The sequence below is a fragment of the Sorex araneus genome, chromosome 2, assembly GCF_027595985.1.
Source record: "Sorex araneus isolate mSorAra2 chromosome 2, mSorAra2.pri, whole genome shotgun sequence".
Taxonomy (NCBI): Eukaryota; Metazoa; Chordata; class Mammalia; order Eulipotyphla; family Soricidae; genus Sorex; species Sorex araneus.
The window spans coordinates 104,599,302-104,616,350 of record NC_073303.1 but is presented as its reverse complement, the minus strand read 5'-3'; the positions used below and the strand labels follow the sequence as shown (position 1 = coordinate 104,616,350).

At 49.4% G+C, this 17,049-nt stretch overlaps 1 protein-coding gene across 1 annotated transcript; it reads right to left on the bottom strand.

Moving 5' to 3' along the window:
• Window positions 1-8,984: 8,984 nt before the first annotated feature.
• On the bottom strand, window positions 8,985-16,809 carry KLHL38 (kelch like family member 38). The gene is made up of 4 exons (XM_004607759.2): window positions 16,722-16,809; window positions 14,737-16,081; window positions 10,101-10,206; window positions 8,985-9,316 (listed from the first exon to the last, which is right to left on the bottom strand). The coding sequence occupies exons 2-4, from the start codon at window positions 16,078-16,080 to the stop codon at window positions 8,985-8,987; spliced, it is 1,782 nt and encodes a 593-aa protein (XP_004607816.2). The 5' UTR covers window position 16,081; window positions 16,722-16,809.
• Window positions 16,810-17,049: the final 240 nt, after the last annotated feature.

The following is a 17,049-nucleotide window of genomic DNA, read 5'->3' as shown; positions in this document are numbered from 1 at the left end:
ACTCACAAATAAACCTTGGAAGAGAACAAAAACCAACCAAACAAATAAAAATTCAGGTCCACCTGGAACTTTGGGACATCCCTTTACTTGGAAAATGAGTCTTTGTAGATGTAACCCCCATTTAGAGGTAATATGAGACTATATTATCATTATTATTGTTTTTGTTGTTGTGGAGAGAGCACACTCAATGGTGCACCCCTATTCTGTGCTCAGGGATAATTCCTGACAGTGCTTCAGGGATAATACACAGGGTCAGGAATTGAACTAGGGTCAGCTGTGTGCAAGGCAAGTGCCTTACTCACTGGACTATCTCTCTGTGGGTGTGAATTTAGAGGAAACCTAAATTCAATGGAACACATAAAAAGGACATGCTGAAAAGAAGCCTTGTGATGATGGAGGCAGAAGAGGAGTGAGATAGCTACACACCATGGAATGGCAGAATTTTCTAGAAGTCACTGGATCTTGGAAGAGATCACAAATGAATTGTCCTTTAAGCGAGTGGTTTTCAGTCTCTGGTCCATGAACCAATGTGGGTCTATGGGTATAAAAGGGAGAACCACAGCCACAGAGCTTTCAATGGAGTGTGGCCCTGCTGGCCCTGCTGATACCTCGGATTTAAACCTCCAGCCTTCAGAACTATGAGAGAGCAAGTTTCTGTAAGTTTAAGACACCATATCTGGGGTGCCTTGGTGCAACAATCCTGGAAGCTCTGTAGAATATCTCAGCATTGGAATAGAGTAGAACGGTCAGTCTTTAGCTTGCCCCTCGCTGCCCTTTTCTCTTTCCTGGCACCCCAAGATGGGACAGCTTCATTGGCCTGGGAGGTCTGGATGGGAAGGTGTGTCTTGCTCCTCTTTGATAACTCTGTGAGCCCTCCATACTCACTTCCATTCCTGACTTGGAGGAGGTTCTGGTCTATGCTTGTTGAATGCATGAATACTGAGTGTGCAAATGGATGAGTGAGTGCATAAACTGAGAGTGCTCGGTGGGTTGTGGGGGGCAAAGATAGAAACTGGAGTGGAGGACACTATCCTTTGGGGCCAACTTCCCTTCTTTGGTGAAAGTGGGCCTTTAGGGGCATTTCTCCTTGGGAAAATAGAGACTTGTCAGCAATGAAGAGAGGAAGAATGGTCCCAGGTCCCTCTGCTCCTGAGCTTGTTTGCTTTCTAGTACAATGTGCTACATCTACTGCTAATAGTAATAAATAAAACAAGCAGATGGGATCCATGAAAGTGCAACAGATAATGTCTCTCAAATTCAGAATACTGGAAAATAGAATCTGTGGGAAATGAGCTATGGAGGGAAGAGCACTTGAAAAATTCTGGGGAATTGGGTCATGTGAAGGCCACCTCCTGGGGTCCCTTTAACTCTTGTTGAATGTCACTTGCAAGGTTGAAATCCATGCCATTTTCTTCCTTACCTCCTTTCCTCCTATCCTAGCCCAGATTGTCTCATTGTTCTGACATCTGCACGAACAGTCTTTATTACTTGTTTAGTAAATAAAATTTTCTGTTGTCTTTGGTTTATGATATCATGTAAGTTTGGGGAAGACAGCTTCACGGCTGGAGACGCACATGCGTGGTTCTAGGGCCACAAACCACTCTCAAACCAACCCCCTACCCGCTCTCCCCTCCCCTCTCTTTCCTTCTGCTAACAATCATCTTTTCTCAGTCTAACCATTTTATTTATTTATTTATTTATTTGCTTTTTGGGTCACACCCGGTGATGCTCAGGGGTTACTCCTAGCTCTGCACTCAGGAATTACTCCTGGCGGTGCTCAGGGAATCATACGGGATGCTCAGAATCGAACCCGGGTTGGCCATGCGCAAGGCAAATGCCCTAACCACTGTGCTATTGCTCCAGCCCCTAACCATCATTTTAATTGTGATTTTAGTTCATTGGATTTGGTTCTTTATATTCCGCCTACAAGTGGAACTACTTGGTACTTGTCTTTCACTTTCTAGGTTATTTCACCTAGACCAATTCCCTCCAGTTTCATCTAAATTATTTCTGACGGAAAGATGTCATCCATTCGAATAGCTGATTAGGAGAGACCACCATCTAGCAGACATACTACAACGTCTTTCAACCAAGACAGGTGATACTAATTTGTAAGGGCTAGCCTACATCTGCTTCCTACCTGATTTGATCCCAAATTTTCCCAACGATTAAGCCCTCATTTTCATCTAGGGCAATCTGGCTGCTCCAGTGGTGACTTGGACCCATTCTCAGATGCATTCAGACTCATTCCACACACATACGTTTGTGTGCTAAGGACTGACCCAACTAATCCAGAGGATCCTAGGGACCAAGAGTCTGTCTTTGCCCTCATACAAGGGACCCTTCTATTTACACTCCACCCAGAGTTGTCATGCTGCCATGTGAAGGAGCGGGAACAGATGTGGGACAGGGCAGGAGGTAGGGAGAGAGGCTAGAGGAGACTGAGTGTGAATTCACTGGGTAGGAGGGAGAAAGGCACCCCTGCAGAGCATACGCAAGGGCATGGGGCATGGCATGGTGGAGAAGGCCAGGATGTGTGACGTCTCAAGAAGGACAAAGATGGAGAAAGAGCACTGGGGTTAGGTGCTTGCCTTGCATGTGGCCAAAACAGGTTCCATCTCTGCTACTGCACATGGTCTCTTGAATATCACATATGGTCCCAGAAACACACCCCGGGCACAGAACCAGGAATAAACCTTGAGGACCTCTGAGTGTTCCCCCACCCCCCAAAGGTCCCTCAAACAAAAAAAAAATCCCCAAACCAGGTACAGTCCCTGTTTTCTGGAACATCACCTTTGACCTTTGTTGCTGGTGTTAATGATGCATTCAGCCCATCTGGGACTTGGGTTTAAAGAAGTGACTCTGAGCACAGAGAGTGGGAGGAGGATTATAAGAAGGGACTCCAGGACGGTACTTTTGGAGGAGCATTTGGAAGCCCACTAGGCCCAGGGGGCAGCAGCCCTGGCTATGGGGGCCTTTCCACTGGGCCAGGGGACTGAGGAAGCAGGCTCTGGCTGACCGTGCCCTGCCAGCACACGGCTGGGTGGTGGCCTCAGCACAGCAGGTCTTCTTCCAAGGAACGGTGGCTGCCAGGGCTGTGGCCGGGGCTTCTAGGAGCACCTCTCTTCCCCCTCTCTCAGCTGCAGTGTCTCTCTTGGGTGTGATTTTCTCAATTACTGGGGTATGTGGTGGCGGGGTGGTTGTTTATGAGTTTTCTCGCTATGTCCTAGCTCTGTGCCATTCCGCCCACTTCTCCCCTTCCCTGGTTGTCTGCTGAGATGATTAGTTGAACAGTTTGACATTATTTTGCTTAAAATGTTTCAGTTTAACCGCCATGGGCTAAATTTATTTTGACCTCAGCTCTGGACTGTGACTTGACTCAGCCTATGAGCCCAAGGCAGCTTGGTGCCAAAACACACTCTCTCACTCTCTCTCTCTCTCTGTCTCTCTCTCTCCCTCTCTGTCTCTCTCTCTGTCTCTCTCTCTCCCACACACACTCTCCCTTCCCCATCCCCTACTGAGATTCTTCCCAGCATTCTTCCCTTGCATCCTGAGGGATTTTGAAACAGGAAACACAGTTTGGGGCTGAGGTTTGGTCAGTGGGACATGCAGGTGTGTGACAGGCAGGCTGGGGTGTGTCACTGGGGGCACAAGACCTGCTCACCATTGTGTGGCCAGATGTGTCTGACTCTGGGGTCATTTGATTTACCAACCCCAGGGGGGCAATTTAGCTTGTCGGTGTCCTAGGAAGACTGGACAAGATTGGTAGCCGCTAATGCAGACAGTTTATTAAATCCTGGGCTGAGATGAAAGAACAAAAATGTCCAGGAATTAGTGAATCTCTGAAAGAGGATTGTTGGACGCCATAGAAGTTTGTAGGTGGCTATTAGATTCCCTCTTCTAACTCAGGCAAATAAGGTCCCCTAGACATAGCTCTTTGCCCACCAGACTGGACCCAGGCAGACAGACCGTCCCCTCCCCACCAGACTTACCACACTGGGTCCCAGGGAGAAGGAAGGTGGAGGAGGAAGGACAGGATGACTTTTGGTGGAGAATCTGGGGGCTGTTACCTCTGAGTGGGAGATGGAGACCCCATGATAAAGCAAGGTCAGTGGCCATTTTCATTTTAATCCTTCTTTGATCTGTCCATCACACATTTATAGAGAAGCTTCAATATCGAGGGTTGACACTCAGCGAGCCCAGGGAATGTGAACTACAGCAGGACTGAGAGAAGAGTGTAGCAGGGCAGACATTAGTCAAGTCATTCCAAATAAAGTGAGGGTCTTAGAGGGGACTTGGAGGGACATGGAGGGCACTTACAGACTGGGCTGAAGATATGTGGGCAGCCCTCTGATTCAGTGACCTTCCATCTGGAGAGTAAGAAGTGTGGGAATTATGGTTTTAGAGTCAGTGAGGAGCTAAGAGACATGTTTCATATTTAAACAGACAAGAAGTTGTAAGTGCAATGATCCAGAATCGAGAGAAGGGAAGATACAAAGGACGTCTGGAGCAGCAATATCTCTGAGGTGTGTGTGTGTGTGTGTGTGTGTGTGTGTGTGTGTGTGTGTGTAAGGTGTGGTGGTGGCAGAGAGATAGGCAGGGAACACTGGTAGAAGATTCTAGACCCAAAAGTATTGGGGGCTTTGTGCTAAGGTCCCTGGAAGCCATAAAATCATTTTAAGCAGAATAACAGGATCTGATTTGGCCTTTTTTTCTTTCCTTTTTTTTGGGGGGGGGTAATACTGGGCAGTGTTTGGGACTTACTCCTGGCTCTGTGCTCAGGGACTACTCCTGATGGGGCTGGGGGAGCCCTATGGGGTGGCAGGGATTAACTCCAGGTTGGCCATGTTCAAGAGAAACCCCTACCTGCTGTACTATCTCTCTAGCCCCAAGACTGTCTTTTAGAAACATTACTCCAGGGCTAGAGAGTTAACTCAATAGGCTGAATGCATGATTTGCAAGTGGGAGGCCTGGGTTCAATCTCTGGCACCTCATGGTCTCCCGGGTACTATCAGGAGCAACAACTGAGCTCAGAGCTGTGAGTAACCCCTGAATGCTGCTGGGGGTGGGCTCAAAATTTTTTTAAAAAATGATTATCTCAGGGCTGCTGCTGCTGGGGAGGTGGTGGGGTGGTCAGCGGCAGGAAGCACCTCCTTGCAAGTGTGAGGTCATAGCTTTGATCCTTGGTGCTGGCTGTGTAGGCAACAGGAGGTCCCAGTGATTTTGCTGTCTGGGACTTCTGGTGCCACATCAGACTGTGTGATCCCTGGGCATCGTGAAAACAACAATGGGAAAGAGAAATAAATACATGCATTTGGTTCTGCTATTAAAAAAAGAGTTCCAGCTGTTTGGGAAGAAGCAGAGGTGTGGTAATGGAGGTGGCCAGTCCCTGATGGGGCTGGTCAGAGCCTGAGGATATTTTGCACTCAGGAAGAGGACTAGCAACAAAGACAGGGGGGACTGGCAATGCTTGTGGTCTGTGTTCGTGAGCCACTGACAGACCCCAACGGTGGATAGGGTGACTGGGAAGGCATTGCTTAGCAGTGCTCTGAGGGAAATGCAGAAGCCGAACATGTGTTTATGACATCTGTGGCAAACCTTTTCACGTGGGATGTGTAGCTGACGTAAGAATAGAAAGTGGAGAGCTCTGTGGACCATAAGCCAAGAGGCCACTGTGGAGACTAGACTGTGGAGGCAGGAAACAGCAGGGGACAGAAGGCGGGAAGAGCAGAGAGGACAGGGGGTAGGGTCGGCACCATCCTTCAGTTTCCAGAAGGTCATCTGAGAAAGCTGGGAAGGCTTTGGAGGGTTTAAAACTTTTGGGGGCGAACCTCTTTTGACATTACGATCACACAGGCTGACCTGTTGGGAAGAAAGAAGCAGAGAGACCCATGAAGAAATGACTGATTTTGTTTTTTCCTATTGCAAATCGCATTCCATGGTGATCTGCCACTCGGTAGCTGAGGCTGGAGAGGATCATGCTGAGTAAAGTCAGCTGGAAGGAGAGGGACAGACGTGGAATGATCCCTCTCATATGTGGGAAATAAAAACTCGGAGTGAAGGAACAACAGATGACCCAAAGTTATAGAATATTACAACTGGTCCATAGAATGGAGCATACCAGGGCAGTGAGACACGGAGAGCAGGTGGGGTTGGGGAGCAGGGAAGGGGGAGACCCTAAGACAAGGGTGGAGGAAAACGACACTCTGGTGTCACGTGTGATGTTGGACCATTGCATGCATGATACCCTACCATTGACAACACTGTGAAATTATAAATATTACAATTGGGAATGGAGGTGGCCAGTCTCCCTTTAGGGGTCAGAACACGAGGATATTTTGTATACTCAGTGGCAAAGTAAAACTTAAAAAAAATGTGTGACAGTTCAGGTGAGAAAAGATGGCAGCTTAGGCTAGAGTTAGAGCTGTGAGTAGTGAGATGCAACGAGGAACCATTTTTTTTTTGGACCATATCTGCCAGTGCTCAGGGCTTCCACCTGGTCCTGCACTCACTCCTAGTGGATTCAAGGAAAGATTTAAGGTGCTGGGGATCAAACCTGGGTCAACTTCATGCAAGACAAATACATAACCCACTGTACTATTGTTCCAGCTCCAAGGGCTCTGGGTATACTGGCAAGAGACACAGCATAGCATGATAAAAAGAGAGGAGTTTAGAATAATGTCTGAGGTTTGGGGCCTGTGAAACTAGGTTTCTTCTCAAGATGAGGAAATCTATGAAAGGAGTTGGCTTGGTGAAGAAAGAGGGTCTTGATGTAGTGATGGTGGTGGTTAGTAACCACCATCAAACTTGGGTTTTACTATGAGGTCAGAGATCACGTCCAAGCATGCTCTCCAGCATGGAATCATATCCTGAGACCCCAGAGTGGTCTTTCTTGAACACATTTCCTGAGAAGTATCTACTTAACATGAGTGGAAATGTAGGGCAAGCTGTAGAGTCTGGAATTAGAGGAAACTGAAAAAATAGCATTTGAAACTAATTAGAAAGTCAGTTTACAGTTAATTCCTGGATAAGCCCACTCAGCTAAGGAAGAATAGATAAGGAATAAGAGCAAGGATAAGAGGCAAGAGCTACTGGAATCCAAGATACAGGGAAAGAAAAGATGTAATGATGACGAGAGAGCCTGCCGTTGGTATGCGGCTGACTGGTCACGTAGGACGAGAAATGAAAATGCACTGCCAGTTGGCCCCGTGGGAAACATTGGTGACTTTGCAAGTCCTGCTTTGGGAGGGGGAGGGGAGAGGGTGGCATTGAGAGCCTGAACGGAGCAACTCAAAGGCAAGAGGCCAGCCAACAGCTCAGGGGACGGTGTCCAGGCAGGAGCCCAGTCTGACAAGCTGGGTAGGGGATAGGGACTGCAAGCAAGTGGTCTGGAGCACAGAGCAGAGTTTCAGATCTCAGCAGGAGAAACCAAAGGGCCAAAATTACACCCTTGGAAGAGATATGTTCAGAACATAAGGCAGGAGAGCTGGATGGGGAAGGAGGCATAAGCTTGGGGCAGCCGGCTTCTCCAGTGGGGAGGGGACAAGCCCACCTCACTGTGAGGAACAGGGCTGGTGGGGTGGGATCTCCACACACCGTTCTGGACCGGGCCACACCTTCCCAGGTCTGGGTGCCTTCCCTCCAACTCCCTACCTGATTTTGTCTTTTGGGATACTCCGGCTATGTTCAGGGCTTACTCCTGCACTTAGGGATCACTCCTAGTGGTGCTCAGGGAACCCTCTGCAGTGCTGGGTATTGAACCCAAGTTGACTGCTTGCAGGAGAAGTGCCTTACATGCTGTACTATCTCTCTTCAACCTGCTGAGTGCTTTTCAAAGCCACAGCACCCTGGGGACGCTCTCAGGGAATCCCAGCTCACTTGCCTTGCCTGGGGCTCAGCCCCATTACCAGATGTCTTCCCTGGTGACTGGGACATGCCACCAGCTCCAGCTTCTCCAAGCTTGGACCGAGCCCGTGTGGGAGGCGTGCTGAGATTATCGGGACTCTGGGGAAAGGCTCTCATGGCTGTAATCTCTGAAGGAATGTGTCGACTTGCCTCTGGAGAGCAACGTGCAGGACATTTACCAAAATTAAAATCTTGATTAATTCTACAGTTCTATAGCTCCCTGCAGGCTGCAGAAAGAAAACATCATTTGCCACCAGAAACCATCTTTATTCTGGTAGTGCAGATAATCTCGCATGCACATGATGCTGATTTGGTCTTACTTTTCTGAAGTTGCGATAGGCTCTAATGCATAAAATGCAGAGAAATACAGCCATGGCTGATATCTTTTGGGGCCACCCGGTCCAGAGGCCTGCAGGGACTCTCAGGGAATGCTCAGCCTCATGCTGGATTTCACCGTGCTCCAGGCAGAGGAGGCTCCTCGGACCCAGCCTCTCTTCCTTTGGGGCAATTAACTGTTGATGAGTCACATGCCATTCCCAGGACCTGTCAGTGACAGGAGTGCCCGATTCTGCCCATAATTAGGGGATCGGGTCTAGCTTGTTAGAGTCACAGCACGCCCGGATGCAGTGAGGGCTCTAGAGGTAAATATGGAATGCAAAAGGGCCCCTTGGCATCATTGTTTCTGGTTCGTATGAGGAGAATCATCGCATCCTGGCTTGAAGAGTGTGAGTCTGGGTTTATCTGTTGTCACTGTCATTGTCCTTATACCGCGTGGACAAAGAAGCTTGTAGGCAGAAACCTAGTAGAGATGAGGTAGAGAAGGAAGGAAAAAGCTGGGGAGTGGGGTGAAAGGTGAGGGAGAGAGAGACAGGGAGCAGGGGGAGAAAAATGACAGGGATGGGAAGGAGAAAGAGGGGAGAGAGAGAGAGAGAGAGAGAGAGAGAGATGGAGACAGAGGACATGTGCACGTACACACACACTCACACAACAGAGTTCTGCTAACTGCGTGCCTGCTTCCAGCCCTCCAGGTTCTGGAAACCTCAGTCCTCTGAACTCTCCCTGCATCCTTTCTGTAGGGGTCAGTTCTTGTCTCCTGTAAGGGAAGCGGGGTTCTCACGGCCCTGGGAGCAGGTGGCTGGGCCGGGGAGGCTCTGCAGGGTGAGGCAGGCGTGGTCAAAGAGTGTGTGCGGCAGCTGTCCCTGCGATGTCCAGGTGTCCGTGTCGGGGTCGTAGCAGTCAAAGGCAGCCGAGTCCTCAATGCGGCAGTCACTGGTGAGCCAACGGCCGCCGGTTACATACAGCTTATTCCCCAGCACGGTGGCCCCGTGGTGCATCCTCCGGTCCTTCATGTCGGCACACTTGGCAAACTTGTTTGACTGAGGGTCGTAAGCGAGAGTCCTCCGGGTATAACCTGCCAGTGAATGGCAAGGGACACTCTCAGCGGGGCTCAGTGTCCTGCTGTTCCCTGACACTATGAGGCTGGGAATGCAGCCGTGGACCTCTGGATCAACTGCCCTGCCTTGCTGGAGACAGAGCCAGGGAGGTGGACGCAGCTCTGCCTGCCTCTGGCTCCTGCACCCTCGCCACAGGGTGAGGTCATGCACCAGCCGCTCTTGTGCATCTTCCTCGGAGGCCTGTTGAAGAGCTCTTGCCCTCTAAAGAAGAGCTTTTGGGAATTCAGGGGTGGGAGACTTTCAGGACCTCCCTCCCTGCAGATGTGCAAACCGAGGCTGAGAGAGGAATCACTGACCTAAGAGCAGGCATTCAGGGAGGGGCAGTGTCGGGATTTGAACCCAGGTCTCTCTGACCTCAAGACCAGGCCTCCTCCCTCCCCAGCGCCCCATACTGCCATTAGGGAGAAATGACCCACTAGTGCTTAATGTCAACAATGGCAAACACGGTTTGACTATTTGCCCTGGGTCTGGGATAGCGCCAAGTGGCTCTGATATGTGAGCACATTTTATGATCAAAACTCTTGGAAACAAGTATTGTTTCACCCCTTGTTTACAGATAGAGACAGGGAGAAACTTCTGGATGAGAAAAGAACTTTGTCAAGTCATCCCCACGCCAGTGGTTGGATGAATGTGCTTTTAAAACGACCGTCTTGTAAGAACAACATCTGACTGTGAGGGACCGTTTTTCCACAGCTGATGCCAAGTTTGTGTCCGGCCTCGCGGTCCTCTGTTCAAACTCACCTCCCACGATGACGATCCGCTCCCCTAGCACCACCGCGGGGGCACACACATTCTTGATCATCCTTGTCTCCATTTTGAACCATGTGTTTCTGGAAAGGTGATAAACCTTCAGGAGAAACAGAAGCACAACACTGTGTTTTAAAGGGATCAGTATCTTTTCAGAGTTAGAAGTCATAAAGAAAAGGGGGGGCTAGGAGGGCCTTTTCTCTTTTACTTTTCCCCAGTTTTATGAATGTCTGCATATTACTCTCAACCACCAAGGTATAAGTAAAGAAAAGAGACTATTAGTATAGAGATGGAGCTCTATGAGCTCAGCGGTTGTTTCTATAGGGTGAACCGAGAGTTCTAGAGCGCTGCCTGTGTCTGCTTACCTTGTTTGGAACAGATTTCTCTCTCAGTGAGAAATGGAGTGACTTGGGTATTCATAAAACCTATGATTTTTCAATCATTTTCATTGCTGGCTCATGTTTAACATTCTAAATGTATCCAAGAGGACTCTCCAGATTTGGGGCTAAACTTGGGACTAAATGAAGAAGGTTTTTGTTTTTGTTTTTGGGTCACACCCAGCATTGCTCAAGGCTTACTCCTGGCTCTGCACTCAGGGATCATTTGGGTGACCATTTAGGGTGTCAGGGATCAAACCTGGGTTTGATCAAGCTGGGATCCTTGGCTGCAAGCAAGAAAAGTGCCCTACCTCATGCACTCTCTCTCTAACCACCCCACCCTGTCAAAGAAGGCTTTTAAACAATTCTTGCCTTAATGTCATTAGATTTTTTTTTATTTGGTTTTTGGTTTTTGGGTCACACCCAGCGATGCACAGGAGTGGCTCATGCACTCAGGAATTACTCCTGGCGGTGGCTTGGGAGACTATATGGGATTCTGGGAATCGAACCCCGGCTGGCTGTGTGCAAGGCAAACGCCCTGCCCACTGTGCTATTGCTCCAGCTCCAGCCTGAATGTCATTAGTATGGCAGAAAAATGGAAGTATAAGAAGGAAGACAAAAAAGGTTAAGGTTCCTTTGCTATGTGCTTTGAAACACAAGAGAGTCCCATGATCCCCAGAAACATGCTCCGGATAAGCCCCTCACTTTAAAACTCAAATATTAAATGCAAATGAGTTCATTTCTGGCAAAAAGGTTGCATGAGCGATCTATAAGATGGCCCTCATATAAGAAAAAAAAGAATACAAAGTCATTTGCAGAAGAAAATGGCATTGAAACATAAAGTTTCCAGTATTCTCTGGAAATTATTTTGGCATAAAATATACTTTCTAGCACTCATAACATTTGATCATTTTCATCAAATTAGAACTTTTTTTATTATTCTATGAACTGGATATGATTAAATCACTGAAGCTCAGGTCTGGAATACAGTCCCATGGCACAATTCATGTCTTGCTTGTGTGAGACCTGGGGTTCCACCTCTGTCTGGGAAATTAAAAAAGTAACCCCTGAGGCTAAGAGAGGTTAAGAGATATGGCCCAGGCCACACAGGTTGAGTGAGTGGAAAAGTGGCACTGGGACCAGTGTTTGTTTTCTTCCCACCACATTCAAGGTTCTGCCTAAAGACCGATGGGTGTGGCCTTTCTTGATGCATGTTTCTGAGACTGGGCATATCTTAGGGTCTCTCAGTTCTTTAAGTCTGGGAAGCCAAGTGCTAGAGTTAGTGCCAGCCACAGTGACAGTCCACCCATCTGCTCGCATCTGAAAATATATAGATATAACTCTTTGGAAAGTGGGATTCTGGGAGGAGAAGCAAACGTAGGGTGCATTTTCCATGAGTGAATAATCGCCTCTAGGCCTTCTGTTATCCATCAGCTTTGGGTATGGTTTCAAAAATAGACTCAACATTGGCTCACAGTACTTGTAATACCAACACAGAGGCTGGGGCAAAGGATAAGTTTTGACCAGTGGAAAACTGGTCAAAAAACTGGAAAAAACGATGTTTTCTGATGGTAAAAGGATTTGCTGGATGCCATACAGAAGGACAGGCAGCCAGACCAGGTAGAAAGAAGCACATACACATATAACTCCTGGGCTACAGAGTTCTTAAAAGAATACATAAGAACCATCCTCTGAACAAAACTCTGAGCTTAGGACTGAAAATCAATTTATCCCATCAAATGATCCCAAGTATTCCACTTAAACTATGACAGGATAAATAAAATTTCTACCTTAAAATGAATGCTTTGCTTCTCTGCAGTGGAATACTTTACTCCTCTCATCACTGATATGCACAAGAATTGCTCACATGTCAGTATTTAAAAAAATTTTTTTGCAAGAGTCTTGTTTGATTATACTACGCATTTCTTGATATGCTGGCGTAAAAGCCTCCCCGCTTCTTCTTTATGATGCCCTTGTATTTATTCTTTGGAAGTCTGTAACAATTTTGCAGTGTGAAATCATCCGCACTTTTGTTGATTTGATTTTGAAAACGAATTCAGAAAAGAGGCCTGTAGCTGTACATAGAAGCACGCTCGGCCTTCTGTCTGTGGGGCAGGCATGCGGGGCAGCAGAGCAAGTCTCTCTCAGCTCAAGTGAGAGAGTGGGATCTGGACCAAACTCAGAACCTGCCTGGATAATCAAGGAGAAGCTGGAAGTAGGGACTGGAGAAGCGAAGACCAGAAAAGTGAAAACAATGAAACCAGCTCAGTGCTCTTCTCCATCTCGATCACCTCACCCCAGCCCCATCCATCCTCCCTCCCCTGGATGGCAGGAGGAGTGCCCTACCTTCCTTTCTTTGTCTACCTAGGCCCCCTCCATTCCCTTTACCACACAGCATCCAAAAGGAATGTTTATTTTTAATTTGTTTTTTTGACCACACCCAGAGGCTCTGTGCTCACAGGCCATGCCTGGCAGTGCTTGGGGACCACATGCAGTGCTGGGATCTATGTCCTGGGTGCAGCTAGCCAAGTGCCTTAACCTGAGTCCGAGCTCTCCAGCCCCCGGAGGAATTTTCAACCATATAAATCAGATTACTTCACCCACCCTGTTTGAAACTCCCTCAGGAGGCCTCAGTATGGTAGGTCACAATGCCAATTCCTTGACAAGGCCTAGAAAATCCTGCTCCATCTGTCTCTCATCCCAAGAATGTTCTAGAAGCTCAAAAGAAGAAACTCAAGGGAAGAAGTGTGGGTGGAGGGGGTAGCTCCTGGTAGCTCCTCCTTGGTGCACCCCTTTTCCCCTCCTTGACCAACTTGTGCCTATGGTGACATGCTTTCAGTTGTTGAGGAAGTGAGCTGTGATGCTTCCTGTTTCAGGGCCTTTGACCTCACTGTCTCCTAAACGATATCACTGACTCTGACTCCTGCCTCAGCGGGCAGACTCATGTGCACAGGGAATTTGGCAGACATCGTGGTGCATGCCAGAACCTTCCATCCAACTCAGGACTCTGGTTCTCTCTTCATCCTCATTTGCCTTATTTTTTTCACCCACCTTTCTGCTCATTTCGGCCCCAATCACAGAGTTCCCCTCAAAGCCCCCTAAGTATCTCTAGGCCAGTATGGGATACCTCCCTCCCACAAACTCTCAGGGCACCTTCTGTTCAGCACCTCATTTTCTGTTGTTTTGTGAGTTCCATTGATGGACCCTGCCTTTGTCAGCAAAGCCTTTATTGCCACTCTGACAAACAGCAAATCTCATAGGTCTCTTCAGTTATCTTAATGATGGGTTCTTTACTTGAGTGGAGTGTCTCTTTTCTTTCAGTAAACTGCAGAAATCAGAACTTGCACAAGTTTATATTCTGAATTTTGGTCTCTATGTTACTTCACAGAGAGCTTGTTAGTGAAATGAGCATCCACCTCTTGTTTAAAACAGGGGTCCCCTGGGTCAGGGATGTGGTAGAGTGCATATGTGTGGCCATGGGTTAAATTCCTGGCACCATAAAAAAAAATCAGGGATCCCCTAATTTTTCAGTGCCTAAAAATATCCTGGAGATTTGTAAATGGTGCATGTCAGGACCACATATACTGAGATTTTATCTAGCAGGTCTTTGGTAACAACTGTGGATAAAGTCTTATGACTTAGGCAGAAGCACCTACCAAATTCCTATAGTGCCTATAGATAGGTATATGAATAGTATAAATAATCCTTTTGTAACTATCAGCTCTATTGAACAAGGATTGTATCTGATGTGATTTTGTATCATATTAGCCTTACACATAAGTATTCATAAGTGGAAGAGGTCTTGCTGAAATTACCTTCCTTCCTTCCTTCCTTCCTTCCTTCCTTCCTTCCTTCCTTCCTTCCTTCCTTCCTTCCTTCCTTCCTTCCTTCCTTCCTTCCTTCCTTCCTTCCTTCCTTCTTCCCTCCCTCCCTCCCTCCCTCCCTCCCGTACGCATTATATGCACATAATGAACATATACATGCATGTATATATACCTGTGTCCATTCATACAGGTATGAATACTCATATATGTGTACATTCATGCATGTGTAAATGGTGTACATATATGTAGTGTATATAGATCTGTATGTGTATGTGTATGTGTATTTATATAAGTATATGCTTGCACATGAGTGTATTTATATTAGTGTATTTGTGTTTGTGTGTGTATGCATGCATGTACACACATGTATGCTGTGTGCAGGTGACACATACTCATGAACTTTCGGGACAGGAAGGACCAGTTGATTACCTGGATAAGACGCACAGGGTTCTGCATGGCATCCTCTCCTCCAAAGAGGTAGAGCCTTTGGTCCTTCACGGCCACGGCCGGATGGAGAACCCCCACCGGCATGCTAGCCATAGTCTCCCAGACGTTGCTCACGCTGTCGTACCTCTCCACGGAGCCCAGGACCTCCTGCCCTTCTCCAATGCCCCCGATGGCGAAGATGAAGTTCTTATGAGCCGTGCTCCTGTGGGAGTAGCGGGCGGCCAGCATGGGTTGCCCCAGACTCCACTGGTTGAGTTTCAGGGAGAAAACGTAGACGTGGCGACTGGGCACGCGCGCCCCCTCGCCCAGCGCCACGCCCCCCAGCACATAGACGCTGCGGTGCAGGGCCACTGAGGCCGCCTTGTACAGCCGGACGGGGAGTTTGGCGAGGCCCTGCCAGCAGCCGCTGTGCCCGTCGTACAGCAGCACGTCGCGGGTGGTCTGCTGGTTGTCCTTCCTCCCCCCCACGAGGAGGAGGAACTCTCGGTACGCGTTCCTGGGGGGCACGTGCCACGGGCACGGGAGGCTGGAGGCGCCGTGCAGGGAGAAGACCTGCTGCCTGGCCGCCTCCAGGAGGGCCCGGCAGGCGGGCGAGGAGCGCAGGAGCGCGTCGCTGGCGATGAAGTGGTGGAAGAAGGCGGGGTGGATGTAGCGCAGCCTTACCTGCAGCAGCAGCTCCTGCATGTGCTGCCTGCGGCTGGCCACGTCGTGCCGCAGCCAGGCCATGAGGGCCTCGAACACCGTCTCCTCCTCGGCGCACAGCGCCGCGTCCCCCAGGTAGTCGCGCAGCTCCGCGGCGCCCAGCTCCTTGAGGTCGGCCGTCGCGGCCACCTCGGGGAACCGCGTCAGGGCCACGTCCCGGGCCTTCCGGCGGAGGGTCTCGCAGCTGAAGGTGTCCGAGAGCCGGAGGAGGCCCAGGCAGTTGCCGGGGCTCAGCTGGCCCTGCAGGTACGCCGAGCAGGCCTCGAAGAGCTTGAGGTACTGCAGCAGGGACGCCGCCTCCAGCAGCGCCAGCACGTTGCGCGCCGTGATGTGCGCCTCGCCGGTGTACGCGTACAGGACGATCTGGCCCAGCGTGGCCGGCTCCAGGCCCTGCAGCTGCACCCGGGCCTCGCGGCTCTCCCGAAAGCTGCCGCAGAACATGGCCCGGAAGTAGGGGCTGCTGCAGGCCAGCACGTTCCGGTGGCACGGCAGCTCCGTGCCGCCCGCGCACACGCGCACGTCGGTCAGGAGCCCTTGCTGTCGCAAGCCGTTGAGCTGCCTCAGTAAGTCAGAGGAGAAATCCTGGTCTTTGAAGAGCAGCTCCTCGGGGGGCTTTCTGTCCATCCTGCAAAGGGGAGGAACCCCGCAAAGGGAACCCTGGTGGAGGGAGGGGCTGCCACAGCGGCTGCAAGACTGAGCATTGCACTCCAGGAACACCAGTTGTGGGAAGATTGGAAGGGGGGACTCCCTAGGACCCCAGACCTCAGAGCTCGCATCTCTCTGTGGGTTATGATTGCTCTCCCGGGCAACAGGTGACAAACACCTCCAAATAACCAGAACAACAAAGCAAGCAAGACCCAGGTTGTTAGAAGGTACTGGATTGTGGGGTGGGGGTGGGGGGATGGGAATCTGAAACCAGACGCTAGCCAGTGACCCTGGGTGGACATGGGTGAGTCTTTCTGCAGATTCTCGACATATCTGGGATTTAGTAAACTTTTGGGTTTTTAATCATCCCCAAGGTGTTGTTCTGGGGGGTGTGGCCTTCTGGTCCCCAGCCAGAAATGAAGGATAAAAATGTCCCCTTGCAATGATTTTTTTTTTTTTCACAAAAGCGAAACAAAACACATGACTTCACAGAGCCAAGTTTTGTTTTAAAGTTGGGATAAATAGAAAGCAGAGAGCAAACAATTCCCCAGAAAGGGTTCACTGGATGACCTCTGGTCAGCTCCCCGCAGAAGAATCAGGCAATAGGGATTTTTATTTACCTTGTTCTGCAGCCGGGACACCCACCGATGTCTGGTCCGGCTCCGTCCCTCCAGAGAGTCCCCACCTCTAGCTCTGGGTGAAACCGTAAACCCAGGCCCCTTCTTCGGTTGGCAACAGGTTTGTCCTGGATTTGTTTATGCTGAAGGCGCTGTCACAGTTTTCTAGAGCTTTGTGAAAGAACCGCTGGGCAGGGAGACAGCGTATACATTCCAGAGCTAAGAATAGTTGTGTATGTACTTTCCACTGTTATGACATGTGACTTTCCAGTTGCCTTTTGCAGCAACCCAAAGGCCTGCAGGACCCTGCGGGCGCATGCCCACAGGGTGT

Excerpts from the sequence above, each read along its gene's own strand:
- KLHL38 (XM_004607759.2), bottom strand. The coding sequence starts at position 16,080 with ATGGACAGAAAGCCCCCCGAGGAGCTGCTCTTCAAAGACCAGGATTTC. Across the intron at positions 10,207-14,736 it reads ACCCTGTGCGTCTTATCCAG|GTTTATCACCTTTCCAGAAA; the intron begins GTAATCAACTGG and ends TTTCTCCTGAAG. Across the intron at positions 9,317-10,100 it reads GCGGATCGTCATCGTGGGAG|GTTATACCCGGAGGACTCTC; the intron begins GTGAGTTTGAAC and ends ATTCACTGGCAG.